The 17,797-nt window shown below is 37.8% G+C and overlaps 1 protein-coding gene across 1 annotated transcript in view; it reads left to right on the forward strand.

Moving 5' to 3' along the window:
* Positions 1-17,797, forward strand: part of EXOC6B (exocyst complex component 6B) — a 712,247-nt gene that overhangs the window by 341,194 nt on the left and 353,256 nt on the right. Inside the window, exons 9-11 of the mRNA XM_060169979.1 lie at positions 15,746-15,829; positions 16,191-16,237; positions 17,592-17,712. Coding sequence (XP_060025962.1) covers positions 15,746-15,829; positions 16,191-16,237; positions 17,592-17,712 — 252 coding nt within the window. The remainder of the gene's footprint in view (positions 1-15,745; positions 15,830-16,190; positions 16,238-17,591; positions 17,713-17,797) is intronic.

The raw sequence follows: 17,797 nt of genomic DNA on the forward strand, positions 1-17,797 counted from the left end.
TATACACATCAGTGTATATATGTCAATCCCAGTTGCCCAATTCATCACACCACCATCCCCACCCTGCTGTGGCTTTCCCTTCCTGATGTCCATACATTATTCTCTACATCTGTATCTCAACTTCTGCCCCGCAAACTGGTTCATCTGTACCATTTTTCTAGGTTCCACATACATGCCTTAATATACGATATTTGTTTTTCTCTTTCCGACTTACTTCACTCTGTATTACAGTCTCTAGATCCATACACGGCTCAACAAGTGACCCAATTTTGTTCCTTTTTATGGCCGAGTAATATTCCATTGTATATATGTACCACATCTTCTTTATGCATTCGTCTGTCGACGGTCGTTTAGGTTGTTTCCATGACCTGGCTATTGTAAATAGTGCTGCAGTGAACACTGGGTTGCATGTGTCTTTTTCAATTATGGTTTTCTCCAGGTATATGCCCAATAGTGGGATTGCTCGGTCATATGGTAATTCTATTTTTTAGTTTCTTAAGGAACCTCCATACTGTTATCCATAGTGGCTGTATCAATTTACATTCCCACCAACAGTGCAAGAGGGTCCCCTTTTCTCCACACCCTCTCTGCATTGGTCGTTTGTAGATTTTCTGATGATGCCCATTCTAACCAGTGAGAGGTGATACCTCATTGTAGTTTTGATTTGCATTTCTCTAAGAATTAGTGATGTTGAGCAGCTTTTCATGTGCTTCTTGGCCATCTGTATGTCTTCTTTGGAGAAATGTCTATTTAGGTCTTCTGCCCATTTTTTGGTTGGGTTGTTTGTTTCTGTAACATTGAGCTGCATGAGCTGTTTATATATTTTGGAGATTAATCCTTTGTCCATTGATTCGTTTGCAAATATTTTCTCCCATTCTAAGTGTTGTCTTTTTGTCTTGTTAATGGTTTCCTTTGCTGTGCAAAAGCTTTTACATTTCATTAGGTCCCATTTGTTTATTTTTGTTTTTATTTCCATTACTCTAGGAGGTGGATCAAAAAAGATCTTGCTGTAATTTATGTCAAAGAGTGTTCTTCCTATGTTTTCCTCTAAGAGTTTTATAGTGTCTGGTCTTCCATTTAGGTCTCTAATCCATTTTGAGTGTGTTTTTGTGTATGGTGTTAGGGAGTGTTCTAATTACATTCTTTTATATGTAGCTGTCCAGTTCTCCCAGCACCACTTATTGAAGAGACTGTTTTCTCCATTGTATATCCTTGCCTCCTTTGTCATAGATGAGTTGACCATAGGTGTGTGGGTTTATCTCTGGGCTTTCTAACTTGTTCCATTGATCTATGTTTTGTTTTTGTGCCAGTACCATATTGTCTCGATTACGGTAGCTTTGTAATATAGTCTGAAGTCAGGGAGTCTGATTCCTCTAGTTCCGTTTTTTTCCCTCAAGACTGCTTTGGCTATTTGGGGTCTTTTGTGTCCCCATACAAATTTTAAGATTTTTTTGTTCTAGTTCCATAAAAAGTGCCATTCATAGTTTGATAGGGATTGCATTCAATCTGTAGATTGCTTGGGTAGTATCATCATTTTCACAATATTGATTCTTCCAGTACAAGAACATGGTGTATCTCTCCATCTGTTGCTATCATCTTTAATTTCTTTCATCAGTGTCTTACAGTTTTCTGCATACAGGTCTTCTGTCTCCCTAGGTAGGTTTATTCCAAGGTGTTTTATTCTTTTTGTTGCAATGGTAAATGGGAGTGTTTCCTTAATTTCTCTTTCAGATTTTTCAACATTAGTGTATAGGAATGCAAGAGATTTCTGTGCATTGCTTTTGTATCGTCCAACTTTACCAAATTCATTGATTAGCTCTAGTAGTTTTCTGTTGGCATCTTTAGGATTCTATATCTATAGTACAATGTCATCTGCAAACAGTGATAGCTTTACTTCTTCTTTTCCAATTTGTATTCCTTTTATTTCTTTTTCTTCTCTGATTGCAGTGGCTAGGACTTCCAAAACTGTGCTGAATAATAGTAGTGAGAGTGGACATCCTTGTCTTGTTCCTGATCTTAGAGGAAATGCTTTCAGTTTTTCACCATTGAGAATGATGTTTGCTGTGGGTTTGTCATATATGGCCTTTATTATGTTGAGGTAGCGTTCCTCTATGCCCACTTTCTGGAGAGTTTTTATCATAAATGGGTGTTGAATTTTATCAAAAGCTTTTTCTGCATCTATTGAGGTGATTATATGGTTGCTATTCCTTAATTTGTTAGTGTGGTGTATCACATTGATTGATTTGCGTATGTTGAAGAATCCTTGTAACCCTGGGATAAATCCCACTTGATCATGGTGTATGATCCTTTTAATGTGTTGTTGGATTCTGTTGGCTAGTATTTTGTTCAGGAGTTTTGCATCTATATTCATCAGTGATATTGGTCTGTAATTTTCTGTTTTTGTAGTATCTTTGTCTGGTTTTGGTATCAGGGTGATGGTGGCCTCATAGAATGAGTTTGGGAGTGTTCCTTCCTCTGCAGTTTTTTGGAAGAGTTTGAGAAGGATGGGTCTTAGCTCTTCTCTAAATGTTTGATAGAATTCACCTGTGAAGCCATCTGATCCTGAACTTTTTTTTGTTGGAAGATTTTTAATCACAGTTTCAATTTCATTACTTGTGATTGGTCTGTTCATATTTTCTGTTTCTTCCTGGTTCAGTCTGGTAGGTTATACCTTTCTAAGAATTTGTCCATTTCTTCCAGCTTGTCCATTTTATTGGCATAGAGTTGCTTGTAGTAGTCTCTTAGGATGCTTTGTATTTCTGCGGTGTCTGCTGTAACTTCTTCTTTTTCATTTCTAATTTTATTGATTTGAGTCCTCTCCCTGTTTCTCTTGATGCGTCTGGCTAACAGTTTATCAATTTTGTTTATCTTCTGAAAGAACCAGCTGTTAGTTTTATTGATCTTTGCTATTGTTGTCTTTGTTTCTATTTCATTTATTTCTGCTCTGATCTTTATGATTTCTTTCTTTCTTCTAACTTTGGGTTTTTTTTATTTTTCATTCTCTGTTTCCTTTAGGTGTAAGGTTAGATTGTTTATTTGAGATTTTTCTTGTTTCTTCAGGTAGGCTTGTATAGCTATAGAATTCCCTCTTAGAACTGCTTTTGGTGCATCCCATAGGTTGGATCGTCGTATTTTCATTGTCATTTGTCTCTAGGTATTTTTTAATTTCCTCTTGATTTCTTCAGTGATCTCTTGGTTATTTAGTAACGTATTGTTTAGCCTCCATGTGTTTGTGTTTTTTACGTTTTTTTCCCTGTAATTCATTTCTGATCTCATAGTGTTGTGGTCAGAAAAGATGCTTGATATGATTTCAATTTTCTTAAATTTACAGAGGTTTGATTTGTGACTCAAGATGTGATCTATCCTGGAGAATGTTCTGGGCGCACTTGAGAAGAAAGTGTAATCTGCTGTTTTTGGATGGAATGTCCTATAAATATCAATTAAATCTATCTGGTTATTGTGTCATTTAAAGCTTCTGTTTCCTTATTTATTTTCATTTTGGATGCTCTGTCCATTGGTGTAAGTGAGGTGTTAATGTCCCCTACTCTTATTGTGTTACTGTCAATTTCCTCTTTTAGAGCTGTTAGCAGTTGCCTTATGTATTGAGGTGCTCCTATGTTGGGTGCATATATATTTATAATTGTTATATCTTCTTCTTGGATTGATACCTTTATCATTATGTAGTGCCCTTCCTTGTCTCTTGTAACATTCTTTATTTTAAAGTCTATTTTATCTCATATGAGTATTGCTACTCCAGCTTTCTTTTGATTTCCATTTACATGGAATATCTTTTTCCATCCCCTCAGTCTGAAGTGGGTCTCTTGTAGACAGCATATATATGGGTCTTGTTTTTGTATCCATTCAGGAAGCCTGTGTCTTTTGGTTGCAGCATTTAATCCATTCCTGTTTAAGGTAATTATCGATATGTATGTTCCTATTACCATTTGCTTAATTGTTTTAGGTTTGTTTTTGTAGGTCCTTTTCTTCTCTTGTGTTTCCCACTTAGAGAAGTTCCTTTAGCATTTGTTGTAGAGCTGGTTTTGTGGTGCTGAATTTTCTTAGGTTTTGCTTGTATGTAAAGCTTTGGATTTCTCCATCGAATCTGCATGAGATCCTTGCCGGATAGAGTAATCTTGGTTGTAGGTTCTTCCCTTTCATCCCTTTAAGTATATCATGCCACTGTCTTCTGGCTTGTAGATTTTCTGCTGAGAAATCAGCTGTTCACTTTATGGGAGTTCCCTTGTATATTATTTGTAATTTTTCTCTTGCTGCTTTCAATAATTTTTCTTTGTCTTTAATTTTTGCCAATTTGATTACTGTGTGTCTCGGCATTTTTCTCCTTGGGTTTATCCTGTATGGGACTCGCTGTGCTTCCTGGACTTGGGTGGCTATTTCCTTTTCCATGTTAGGGAAGTTTTCGACTATAATCTCTTAAGATATTTTCTCTGGTCCTTTCTCGCTCTCTTCTCCTTCTGGGACCCCTATAATGTGAATGTTGTTGCATTTAATGTTGTCCCAGAGGTCTCTTAGGCTGTCTTCATTTCTTTTCACTCTTTTTTCTTTATTCTGATCCATGGCAGTGAATTCCACCATTCTGTCTTCCAGGTCACTCATTCGTTCTTCTGCCTCAGTTATTCAGCTATTTATTCCTTCTAGTGTAGTTTTCATTTCAGTTATTGTATTGTTCATCTCTGTTTGTTTGTTCTTTAATTGTTCTAGTTCTTTGTTAAAGATTTCTTGCATCTTTTTGATCTTTGCCTCCATTCTTTTTCTGAGGTCCTGGGTCATCTTCACTATCATTATTCTGAATTCTTTTTCTGGAAGGTTGCCTATCTCCACTTCGTTTAGTTGTTTTTCTGGGGTTTTATCTTGTTCCTTCATCTGGTACATAGCCCTCTGCCTTTTCATCTTGTCTATTTTTCTGTGAATGTGGTTTTTGTTCCACAGGCTGCAGGATTGTAGTTCTTCTTGCTCCTGCTGTCTGCCCTCTGGTGGATGAGGCTGTCTAAGAGGCCTGTGCACGTTTCCTGATGGGAGAGACTGGTGGTGGGTAGAGCTGACTGTTGCTCTGGTGGGCAGAGCTCAGTAAAACTTTAATCTGCTTGACTGCTGATGGGTGGGCCTGGGTTCCCTCCCTGTTGGTTGTTTAGCCTGAGGCAACCCAACACTGGAGCCTACCTGGGCTCTTTGGTGGGGCTAATGGCAGACTCTGGGAGGGCTCATGCCAAGGAGTACTTCCCATAACTTCTGCTGCCAGTGTCCTTGTCCCCAGAGTGAGCCACAGCCACCCCCCGCCTCTGCAGGAGACCTTCCAACACTAGCTGGTAGGTCTACTTCAGTTTCCCCTGTGGTCACTGCTCCTTCCCCTGGGACCCGATATGCACACTGCTTTGTGTGTGCCCTCTAAGAGTGGAGTCTCTGTTTCCCCCAGTCCTGTCTAAGTCCTGCAATCAAATCGCACTAGGCTTCAAAGTCTGATTCTCTAGGAATTTCTCCTCCCATTACCGGACCCCCAGGTTGGGAAGTATGACGGGCTCAGAACCTTCACTCCAGTGGGTGGACTTCTGTGGTATAAGTGTTCTCCAGTCTGTGAATCACCCACCCAGCAGTTATGGGATTTGATTTTACTGTGATTGCACCCCTCCTACTGTCTCATTGTGGTTTCTCCTTTGTCTTTGGATGTGGGGTATCTTTTTTGGTGAGTTCCAGTGTCTTCCTGTTGATTGTCCAGCAGCTAGTTGTGATTTTGGTGTTCTCACAAGAGGGAGTAAGAGCATGCCTTTGTACTCCACCATCTTGGTTCAGGGCCACAGTAAATCTGGACTGCCTTGTCTGGTTCCTGAAAAACTGAAATGGTTTCAGTTTTTTACCATTGAGAACGTTGTTGGCTGTGGGTTTGTCATATATGGCCCCTATTATGTTGAGGTAAGTTCCCTGTATGCCTACTTTCTGGAGAGTTTTTATCATAAATGGGTGTTGAATTTTGTCATAAGCTTTTTCTGAATCTATTGAGATGATCATATGGTTTTTATCCTTCAGTTTGTTAACATGGTTTATCACATTGATTGATTTGGGTATATTGAAGAATCCTTGCATTCCCAGGTTAAAGCCCACTTAGTCATGGTGTATGATCCTTTTAATGTGCTGTTGGATTGTTTGCTAGTATTTTGTTGAGGATTTTTGCATCTATATTCATCAGTGATAATGGCCTGTAGTTTTCTTTCTTTGTGACATATTTGTCTCATTTTGGGATCAGGGTGATGGTGGCCTTTTAGAATGAGTTTGGGAGTTTTCCTCCCTCTGCTCTATTTTGGAAGAGTTTGAGAAGATTAGGTGTTAGCTCTTCTCTAAATGTTTGATAGAATTCACCTGTGAAGCCATCTGTTCCTGGGCTTTGGTTTGTTGGAAGATTTTTAATCACAGTCTCAATGTCAGTGCTTGTAATTGGTCTGTTCATATTTTCTGTTTCTTCCTGGTTCACTCTCAGAAGGTGTTGCTTTTCTAAGAATGTGCCATTTCTTCCACGTTGTCCATTTTATTGGCATGTAGTTACTTGTAGTAATCTCTCATGATCTTTTGTATTTCTGCAGTGTCAGTTGTTACTTCTGCTTTTTCATTTCTAATTCTATTGATTTGAGTCTTCTCCCTTTTTTTCTTGATGAGTCTGGCTAATGGTTTATCAATTTTGTTTATCTTCTCAAAGAACCTGCTTTTAGTTTTATTGATCTTTGCTATTGTTTCCTTCATTTCTTTTTCATTTATTTCTGATCTGATATTTAAGATTTCTTTCCTTCTGCTAACTTTGGCGTTTTTTTGTTCTTTCTCTAATTGCTTTAGCTGTAAGGTTAGGTTGTTTATTTGAGATGTTTCTTGTTTCCTAAGGTAGGCTTGTATAGCTCTTAACTTCCCTCTTAGAACTGCTTTTCCTGCATCCCATAGCTTTTGGCTTGTCCTGCTTTCATTGTCATTTGTTTCTAGGTATTTTTTTAATTTTCTCTTTGATTTCTTCAGTCATCTCTTGGTTATTAAGTAGTGTGTTGTTTAGCCTCCATGTGTTTGTATTTCTTACAGATTTTTTCCTGTAATTGATATCTAGTCTCATAGCGTTGTGGTCAGAAAAGATAGGTGATACGATTTCAGTTTTCTTAAATTTACCAAGGCTTGATTTGTGACCCAAGATATGATCTATCCTGGAGAATGTTCCATGAGCACTTGAGAAGAAAGTGTATTCTGTTGCTTTTGGATGGAGTGTCCTATAAATATCAAGTCCATCTTGTTTAATGTATCATTTAAGGTTTGTGTTTCCTTATTTATTTTCATTTTGGATAATCTGTCCATTGGCGAAAGTGGGATATTAAAGTCCCCTACTATTATTGTGCTACTGTCGATTTCCCCTTTTATGGCTGTTAGCATTATGTATTGAGGTGCTCCTCTTTGGGTGAATAAATATTTACAATTGTTATATGTTCTTCTTGGATTGATACCTTGATCATTATGTAGTGTCCTTCTTTGTCTCTTCTAATAGTCTTTATTCTAAAGTCTGTTTTATCTGATATGAGAATTGCTACTCCAGCTTTCTTTTGATTTCCATTTGCATGGAATATCTTTTTCTGTCCCCTCACTTTAAGTCTGTGTGTGTCCTTAGGTCTGAAGTGGTCCTGTTATGGACAGCATATATATGGGTCTTGTTTTTGTATCCATTCAGCCAGTCTATGTCTTTCGGTTGGAGCATTTCATCCATTTACATTTAAGGTAATTATTGATTTGTATGTTCCTATTACCATTTTCTTAATTGTTTGGGGTTTGTTATTGCAGGCCTTTTCCTTCTCTTGTGTTTCCTGCCTAGAGAAGTTCCTTTAGCATTTGTTGTAAAGCTGGTTTGGTGGTGCTGAGATCTATTAGCTTTTGCTTGTCTGTAAAGCTTTTGATTTCCCCATCAAATCTGAATGAGATCCTTGCTGGGTAGAGTAATCTTGGTTGTAGGTTTTTCCCTTTCATCAGTTTAAATACGTCCTGCCAGTCCCTTCTGGATTGCAGAGTTTCTGCTGAAAGATCAGCTGTTAACCTTATGGGGAATCCCTTGGATGTCATTTGTTGCTTTTCTCTTGCTGCTTTTAATATTTTTTCTTTGTATTTAATTTTTGATAGTTTGATTAATATGTGTCTTGGCGTGTTTCTCCTTGGGTGTATCCTGTATGGGACTCTCTGTACTTCCTGGACTTGATTAACTGTTTCCTATCCCATATTAGGGAAGTTTTCAACTATAATCCCTTCAAATAGTTTCTCAGTCCCTTTCTTTTTCTCTTCTTCTGGGACCCCTATAATTTGAATGTTGGTGCATTTCATGTTGTCCCAGAGGTCTCTGAGACTGTTCTGAATGGTGTTCATTCTTTTTTCTTTTTTCTTCTCTGCGATAGTTATTTCCACTGTTTTATGGTCCAGGTCACCTATGTGTTCTTCTGCCTCAGTTATTCTGCTGTTGATTCATTCTAGTGAATTTTCAATATCATTTATTATGTTTTTCATCATTGTTTGTTTGGTCTTTAGTTCTTCTAGTTCCTTGTTAAAAGTTTCTTGTATTTTCTCCATTCTGTTTCCAAGATTTTGGATCATCTTTACTATCATTACTCTCAGTTCTTTTTCAGGTAGACTGCCTATTTCCTCTTCATTTGTTTGTTCTGGTGGTTTTTTACCTTGCTCCTTCATTTGCTATGTGTTCCTGTGTCTTCTCATTTTGCTTAACATACTGCTCTTGGGGTCTCATTTCTGAAGGCTGCAGGTTTGTAGTTCCCCTTGTTTTTGGTGTTTGCCCCCAGTTGGTAAAGCTGGTTCAGTGGGGTGTGTAGGCTTCCTGGTGGAGGGGACTGGTACCTGTGTTTTGGTGGATGAGGCTGGATTTGTCTTTCTGGTGGGCCGGACCACGTCTGGTGATGTGTTTTGGGGTATGTGTTATCTTATTATGATTTTAGGCAGCCTCTCTGCTAATGGGTGGGGTTGTGTTCCTGTCTTGCTAGTTTTTTGGCATAGGGTGTCCAGCAGTGTAGCTTGCTGGTGGTTGGATCTGGGTCTTAGCATTGAAATGGAGATCTCTGGTAAAGCTTTTGCCGTTTGATATTACGTGGAGCCGAGAGGTCTCTGGTAGTCCAATGTCGTGAACTCGGCTCTTCCACCTCAGAGGCACAGGCCTGACACCCGGCTGGAGCACCAAGACCCTGTGAGCCACATGGCTCAGAAGAAAAGGGAGAAAATAAGAAAAAAATAAAGAAAAAAATAAAATAAAGTTATTAAAATGAAAATTATTAAAAATAAAAACAATTTTAAAGTAATTAAAAAAAAGAATGAAAGAAGAGTGCAACCAAACCAGAAGATAATCCACCAGTGATAACAAACACTAAAAACTATACTAAAAAACCACAAAAAACCTAAAACACCAGACAGAACCCTAGGACAAATGGTAAAAGCAAAGCTATACAGAGAAAGTCACACGAAGTCTGCAGCCTCTATGTTGGGATGATATTCCAGAGATGCAGGGTACATCAAGTTGATTGTGAAGATTTAATCTGTTCCTCCTGAGGCTCCTGGGAGAAATTTCCCTTTCTCTTCTTTGTTTGCACAGCTCCTGGTGTTCAGCTTTGGATTTGGCCCGCCTGTGCGTGTAGGTCACCTGAGGGCGTCTGTTCTTTGCCCAGACAGGATGGGGTTAATGCAGCAGTTGATTAGGGGGCTGTGGCACAGTCAGGCCAGGGGGAGGGAGGGGTACGGAATGCGGTGCGAGCCTGCAACAGCAGAGCCCAGCGTGACGTAGCACCAGCCTGAGGCACGCTGTGTTTTCTCCCAGGGAAGTTGTCCTTGGATCATGGGACTCTGGCAGTGGCGGGCTGGACAGGCTCCCGGGAGGGGAGGTGTGAATAGTGACCTGTGCTTGCACACAGGATTCTTGATGGCTGCAGGAGCAGCCTTAGCATTTCTTGCCTGTCTGGTGTCTGCTCTGATAGCCGTGGCTCATGCCCGTCTCTGGAGCTTGTTTAGGCGGTGCTCTGACTTGCCTCTCCTCATGCACCCCGAAACAATTGTCTCTTGCCTCTTAGGCAGGTCCCAACTTTTTCCCAGACTCCCTCCCAGTTAGCTGTGGCGCACTAGCCCCCTTCAGGCTGTGTTCACACAGCCAACCCCAGTCCTCTCCCTGGGATCTGACCTCTGAAGCCGAGCCTCAGCTCCCAGCCCCCACCCGTCCCAGCGGCTGAGCAGGCAAGCCTCTCAGCCTGGTGAGTGCTGGTCGGCACCGATCTTCTGTGCGGGAATCTCTCCACTCTGCCCTCTGCACCCCTGTTGCTGCGCTCTCCTCCGTGGCTCTGATGCTTCCCCCCCGCCAGCCCCCATCTCTGCCAGTGAAGGGGCTCCCTAGTGCATGGAAACTTTTCCTCCTTCACAACCTCCTGCCAGAGGTGCAGGTTCTTTCCCTATTCTTTTGTTTCTGTTTTTTTCTTTCTTCTTTTGCCCTACCCAGGTACATGGCGAGTTTCTTGCCTTTTCAGAAATCTGAGGTCTTCTGCCAGCATTCAGTAGGTGTTCTGTAGGAGTTGTTCCACATGTAGATGTATTTCCAATGTGTTTGTGTGGAGGATGGTGATCTCCACGTCTTACTCCTCTGCTATCTTGAAGGTCTCTCTGCAAACCTAAGTGTTTCTTAACTTTTACTAATATACTTTAGATATATTAAAGTCTGAAAATTTACAATACTCATTGATAAATAAGACTGATAATTCACGACGTTGTCCAAATTGGAATAAATTTTCTCTACATTTAGAGCTGATAGAATGGATTGAGAAATCCACCTGTTGAGTGATGTGTGTTTTGCTGTCATCAACAGAGCAAACCTTAAAAGTCAAAAGACAGTTTATCCCTTTTCCATGGTATGCCTTCTGGATTGAAAATACAATCCTGAATTGATGAATAGATTGGTTGTTCACCCCTCTACTGCATGGATTCTCCTTTTTAGTGCTACCAGAATGTGGAATGAGGGAACCCTCTTACGCTGTTGGTCGAATGTAAATTGGTTCAGCCACTCTGGAAAACAGTGTGGAGGTTCCTCAAAAAAATAAAAATAGAACTACCATATGAACCAGGAATTCCACTTCTGGGCATTTATCCAAAGAAAATAAAAACATTAACTCGAAAAGATAAATGCATCCTGATGTTGCAGTATTATCTACAATAGCCAAGATATGGAAACAACCTAAGTATCCATCAGTAGATGAATGGATAAAGATGTGGTACATATATGTACAATGGAATATTATTCAGTCATATAAAGATTTCAAATAAGAGATCTTTCTATTTGTGACAACGTGAGTAGACCTTGAGGTCATTATACTAAGTGAAATAAGTCAGACAGGGAAAGACGGACACTCTGTTGTAACTCACTTATATGTGGAATCTAAATAAATGAACAAAACCCATCTGGACCCATAGTTACAGAGAACAGATTGGTGGTTGCCAGAGGCAGGGAGTAGGGGTTGGAGGAATTGGATGAAGGTGGTCAAAAGGTACAAACTTTGTTATAAAATAAATAAGTCCTGGGGATGGAATGTACAGCATGGTGACTATAGTTAATAATACTGTATTATATATTTGCAACTTGCTAAGAAAGCAGATCTTAAAAGTTCTCATTACAAGAAAAAAAGTATGTATAACTACATGGTGATAGATGTTGACTAGAGTTATTTTGGTGATCATTTTGCAGTATACACAAATATTGAATCATTAAGTTGTACATCTGAAACTAATATAATGTTATGTCAATTATGCCTCAAATATTTTAAAACACAAAAATTTGAAAAATGTGGCACTAGATAGACCATGAAAAGAATAATTGTTTATAGTGTGTGAAGTGAAATAAGAAAGAAGAGTGTTGCTTTGTTCGGCCTCAGCTAGGAACATGTGCATCGGGAACGCAAAATTTTCCCCACACTGTGTACGTCCTTGAATGACTATGAAAGTGCCACGAGTACTGATTTTGAGGCTACACATAAATTTTAGCAGGTAGGCAAATTTGCAAATTAGGAAACCATGGGTAATAATCAATTGTATTTTCTTCTGATTCCTCTCTCATTAAATGACGCCACCAACCAAACTAGTTAACTAGGTTAGAAACCTCACATCAGCCTTCTTTCCTTCATGTCCTTTACCACATATATCCAATTGGCTTATGCCTCCTAAATATATATCAGATTCTGACTGATCTTTTTGTAGCTAATTTCTCCTTCCTTTATTCTACTCACTATATTACAACTTCCAGGTGTCTAAACCTAGAGTTGAAGTCCAAATATCTTAACACGATTTACAAAGTCCTCCAGCCTCGTCTCTTGTCATCCCTCTCCTTTACACCCTGAAGTTCCAGCCATGAAGAACTTCTTTCAATTCATGGGATATGTGATACCTTTTTTCTTTGAACTTCTCTGTGTCTACAAGGAACATTTTTTTTTTCTTTCTGTTTACCTGGCTTATTCTTCTGAGTCATTCTTCAATTATGAGTATAAATGTCATTTTTTTCCTGAGACTCTTTCTCTAACGTTCCTCCCACCCCCTAGGTGCACGTGCGCACACGCATACACACACACACTCAGACATACATCCCACTTCAATACATAGGATTCTAATATAATTTTAATAGGATTTTATGTAATTGCTTGTTTAATTTCTAGTCTTCCACCATAGACTATAAATTCAGTGAGGAGATTCTCAGTGTCTATCACATGGTGAGCACTTTATATACACTGTGACTAATTTTTCTGTGACATTGTGTGTATTCATTCATTAATTATTATACAGCCTTTGTAGCACTGTCATACTAATGACATAAAATGAAAAACAGAACAACTTTTGCTTGCCTGCCGATTGTTTTATATCTATTTGTTTATACCTTCAGTAGCTTTTGAGGTGGCTTTTTTGGTTTGTGTTTTGTTTTTTCATTTGAGTGATTAAAGGAGCTTGAGGCTGAAGTGGCAGAACTCTGTAGTTCGCTGTCTGTTGACTTATTTGTGAATAGACAGGCACTTCATCATTTACTCAACTGGATTGGTCAGACCTCTATTTCTCAAATTTCTCCTATAAGCATTGAGTTGACAAAATTGGCAAAAGAAATAGAATAATCAGAGGTGAATTTATTTAGCACCCACTAGGGAAAATCTAGCTCATTTTTGTAAATGGGGAAGCCAGACCTATTAGATACGTTGGTCTTTTCTTATGTTTTAATTTTATTGAAAAAGCAAAATGTATATACTTTAGAATTAAGTAGAGGTTCATGATTTGGTTTTTATATAGAATTTCATCTTGTTTATTTTCTACCATTTACAACAAATAATTAAGTTAATATAGTGTGTTCTAATTAGAAGGCTTTCCCTAAATTCTCAGCTAAGTGTATCTTGGCTAGAAAGCATGTTGAAAGTGTAACGTCACACTAAAATAATAAAGGGCCTTTAGGGCTGTTAACCTTAAAATGAAAAGCCATTCAGTGTGTATAGAATGTAATTGACATTTAATAATACCTCTATGCTGTGAAATGGTGACAAGTGGGGAACAGCTTTAACAAACCAAGAGGCAGTTTCCACTTTTTATTTCTTAAATAGAATTATTTGCTACCTCACTAACTTATAGACTAAGAAAGCCTTGAAATAGTTGTCTTAATGTTTGTTTTCATTTTTTAGGCAGAAAAATTCAGATGTGTACAGTTATAATAACTTTAGTGTTTTAAAACCTTTGTTTTTAAGCTACCCCAGGGGTCATCAAACCGTGACTTATGGGCCAAATCCAGCCTACTGCCTGTTTCTGTATGACCTGTGTGAACTTTTCCATTTTTAAATGGTTGGTATTCATTAAAAAAATCATAAGAGGAGTAATGTTTCATGACAGGTGAAAATGATACGAAATTCTAATTTCAGTTTTCACAAATCAGGTTTTATTGGAACACAGCCACACTCATTTATGAATTGTCTATGGCTGCTTTTGCACTACAGCAGCAGAGTTGAGTAGTAGCATCAGAGACTGGATGGCTCACCAAAGCCTATTTACTGTCCTGCCCATTATGGAAAACATTTGCCAACGCCTGAGCTACACTATTGAGGCTGCATGATTTAGTACCTTAAACAGTTTTCCTGGTTTAGGGATCTAACAAAGAAGTCATATTGAGTAAAATTCTTCAGACTTTTGGGAAGGTGAAGAAAACTGAACCAGGTATTTCATGGAGTTTATGTTCACATGGGCTGGGCTTTCTGTTTCATCACTGATTTCATCTTATTTATGTTTTAAATAAGTACTTGCATAGTGGTTATTATTTATCAGGTACTATTCTCAAAGCTTTATAACTCTTCTAAATCCTTACTACAACCATGTGAGTTTGGCATCTCTACAAATGAGTAAACCATAGCACATCTATTAGTGAAAGGTAAAGAGTTAAATACTGGAAGTTAAAATAATGAAAGGGAAGCTATATAGCTAGTCATATGAGTTATACAGCTAGTAAGGGGCAGAGCCATGGTTTGAATAAAATCATTTGGTTCTAAAATCAGTACTCTTAACCACTGTGTAATGCTGTCTTTCCCTTTCTACTCTTGTTTATTTAGAAAAGTCTTGGGTTGAGAGTAGAGTTTAATAATGGGAAGCATCATGTTTTAAAAGCTTTGAGCTTATATCAGTTTCTTACGGCTGCTATAATCAAGTAGCACAAACTGGGTGGCTTAAAATAAGAGAAATTTGTTCTGTCACAGTTTTGGAGACTAGAAATCTAAAATGAGGATAACAGAAGGCCATCCTCCCTCTCAGATTCTGGGTAGAATCTTTCCTTGCCTTTCTGTAGCTTCTGGTGGTGGCCAGCAGTCATTGGTGTTCCTTGGCTTGCAGCTGCATCAGTCCCATCTCTGCTTGTGGCACCATATGGTGTTCTCCCTGTGTTTCTGCCTTCATATAGCATTTTCCTCTTCTTATGAAGACACCAGTTATATTGGATTAAGGGTCACCCTACTGTAGTATGACTGCATCTTAATTTAACTAATTACATCTGTAATGACTCTATTTCTAAATAGGTTCATGTTGTGAGGTCCTGGGAAGGACATGAATTTTGAGAGGACACTAGTCAACCCTAGTTATAGAGCTCATGAGTTAGCTTTTGTTCTCTAGAGCACCTTTCAGTTTAAGCCCAGAAACCCTAAATGAAAAGTAGAAACTGTGTGCTAAGACTTTTCAGGGCTTTGTTTCTTCCTTTTTGGTATTAATCCTGTGCTAGATTATATTCTGTCTGAGAAGACTGACTTAATGTTCTCAGCTCCTGCCTTTTTCCTGCCTCCCTTTGGCCTTTTGGTCATGATTTATTTGAGACTAGTTTTTATTCTGGAATGTTCTGTGAGGTTTTTTTTTTTAAGAACCATTTTCTAAACTGTTGTTATAACCTATGAGAATGTTGATTTGTCTTTCTTGTGAATTTGTGATAATTGATTCAGAAACCAGCTTTGGTGTGTTGGAGGCTGAGTTCTGGTAGTTTCCTCTTAAGAATTTTTTGTATCGATCTCTATTGGTATTTGTAAGTAAGGTTCAATAAGTTATTTTTATTTTTCCGAAGATTATCAGTGTTAAAATAGCAGATTTTGAGAAATGTGGGGCTGCCTCAATTCCTGACCTGGGAATTTCCCATAAAATACTAGAGTAATTGGTCCAAATGTATCAATGCATTTCCTTTTGTTTTGTTTAACAGGGTGCCCGGGAAACGTTTGAGAACTACTACCGAAAACAGAGGCGAAAACAGGCTCGTTTGGTGCTCCAGCCTCCTTCTAACATGGTAGGATCACCACCTTTACTTTTCTCCCTTTTTCACTTTTCTTCTCTGGTATCTTTTAATTATTTTCCATTTGGGCCTCCCCCACCTCCACCCCAAACTGTCACTCTGGGACCACTGGATGTGACTTGCATTAAGAAAGTAGCAACTAACATCTGTTGCTTGCTATGTGTCAGGCATTGTTCTAAGTACTAGATATGTATTATCTCATTTCATCCTCACTGTAATCCTATAAGGTAGGTACTATTATTATGTTTACTTTATAGTCTTTGGAATTGAGCCTTAAGAAATTAATTAGCTGATTTTAACTGTCTTAATGTGTCAAAACAGAAACAATAACTTTTTTCTCTTTGCTTTGTTGCAGCATGAAACTTTAGATGGCTACAGGAAGTATTTTAATCAAATTGTAGGGTGGGTATGTGTGTGTGTGTTTTAAATTTATACACTTTCAATTGTTTATACACTTTTTGTGAGACTTGGAAAAGTATATCGTGTTCTTTGGGAAATTTTTTTTCTTTTCTTTTCTAAATTCTTAAGACAAGATTTGTTTTGAATATCTGATGATTTTAAAGGAATGTCTATTCGTTTCATAGAATTATGTTGGGGAACATAATTCTATATTGTTGAGGAATCCTTTTTATGGATAAAGGGAGAAAAATATTGAATTGTAGTCTTATTATATGGGATGTTCTGTTTTTTCATTATTGTTAAGAGGGAACCAAATAATCAGCAAAAGTTGGCAAGTTTTTTTCTAAAAGGGCCAAATAGTAAAGTATTTTAGGCTCAGCAGGCCATACGGTTTCTGTTAGAACTATTCAGCTTTGTTGTGGTACGAAAGCAGCTATAGACAATATGTAAATGAAAGACAATGGCTGTGTTCCAATAAAACACTGTTTATAAAAACAAGCAGTGGGCCAGATTTGTTCCATGGACTGTATAGTTTGCCATCCTCATCTGGAGTATATATACTAGTATGGAATTGCAGTTCCCAAATAAACATCCCAAATATAGACAGCTTATTCTAATTGCAAAATAGTGACTTTGCAGTTAAAAAGAAGGGAAATAAGTTGGATTGTTCCATGAAATTTCTTTTTTTTCCAGGTTTAGATTGTTGCAATGTAATTGATACCTTTGATTAAAATGTATCATAACAATTCCCTATTTAAAGAATTGTTTTAATTTGTATGAATATTTACGCAAGAAAGCTGAAGATACATTTTAGATGCGTAAAAATTAAGAAGCCACAGAAGAATGTTAAAAAATACATGTGTATTTTTTTTTTTACCTTTGTAAGATATCTTTTCAGCACTTTGATGAGAAAGTTTATATAAGCGGAATTATTTTGGTATTTTGTGTGTTGGATTCTTAAAAAAAATGCGTGCTTTAACTTTCATTATCTTTTTAGATTCTATTCGTTTTTTAAAATGTATTAATGGGCTGTTGATTTTAATGTAGTGAAATTAGCCTTCTTTACCTATAAACGTTTTTCTTCTTCCCTTTAAAATTTCTAGATAACATGGTTAACATTTAATAGGAATGTAACTCCAATTTCTAAAGAAGTGGTTAAGATGATATCATGATCAGAGGTATAATTCCAAGTCTAAGAAATCTGATTTTGTTTGTGATACCAAACAGCTTTCTTTAAGAAAAAATGACTAGTATTAACTTCCAATTTGATGACAACTCTTAATGTTTGTCATCCCCTTATGATAGTAGTCAAACTGTAATTTCTGACAGCTGTGCTTTCTTTTTTCCTCAATCTTAGCTTTTTTGTGGTTGAAGATCACATTTTACATACAACCCAGGGTTTAGTAAATAGAGCCTACATCGATGAACTGTGGGAAATGGCACTTTCAAAAACCATCGCAGCACTCCGTACTCACTCGGTATGTAAGAAGCACGAGAGAAGTTCTTACTTCAAGCTAATTATCTATATGCTATTCAGTCTTCTACTGCTTTAAAATCATCATA

The sequence above is a fragment of the Lagenorhynchus albirostris genome, chromosome 13 (genome assembly GCF_949774975.1).
Source record: "Lagenorhynchus albirostris chromosome 13, mLagAlb1.1, whole genome shotgun sequence".
In the NCBI taxonomy this organism is placed as follows: domain Eukaryota; kingdom Metazoa; phylum Chordata; class Mammalia; order Artiodactyla; family Delphinidae; genus Lagenorhynchus; species Lagenorhynchus albirostris.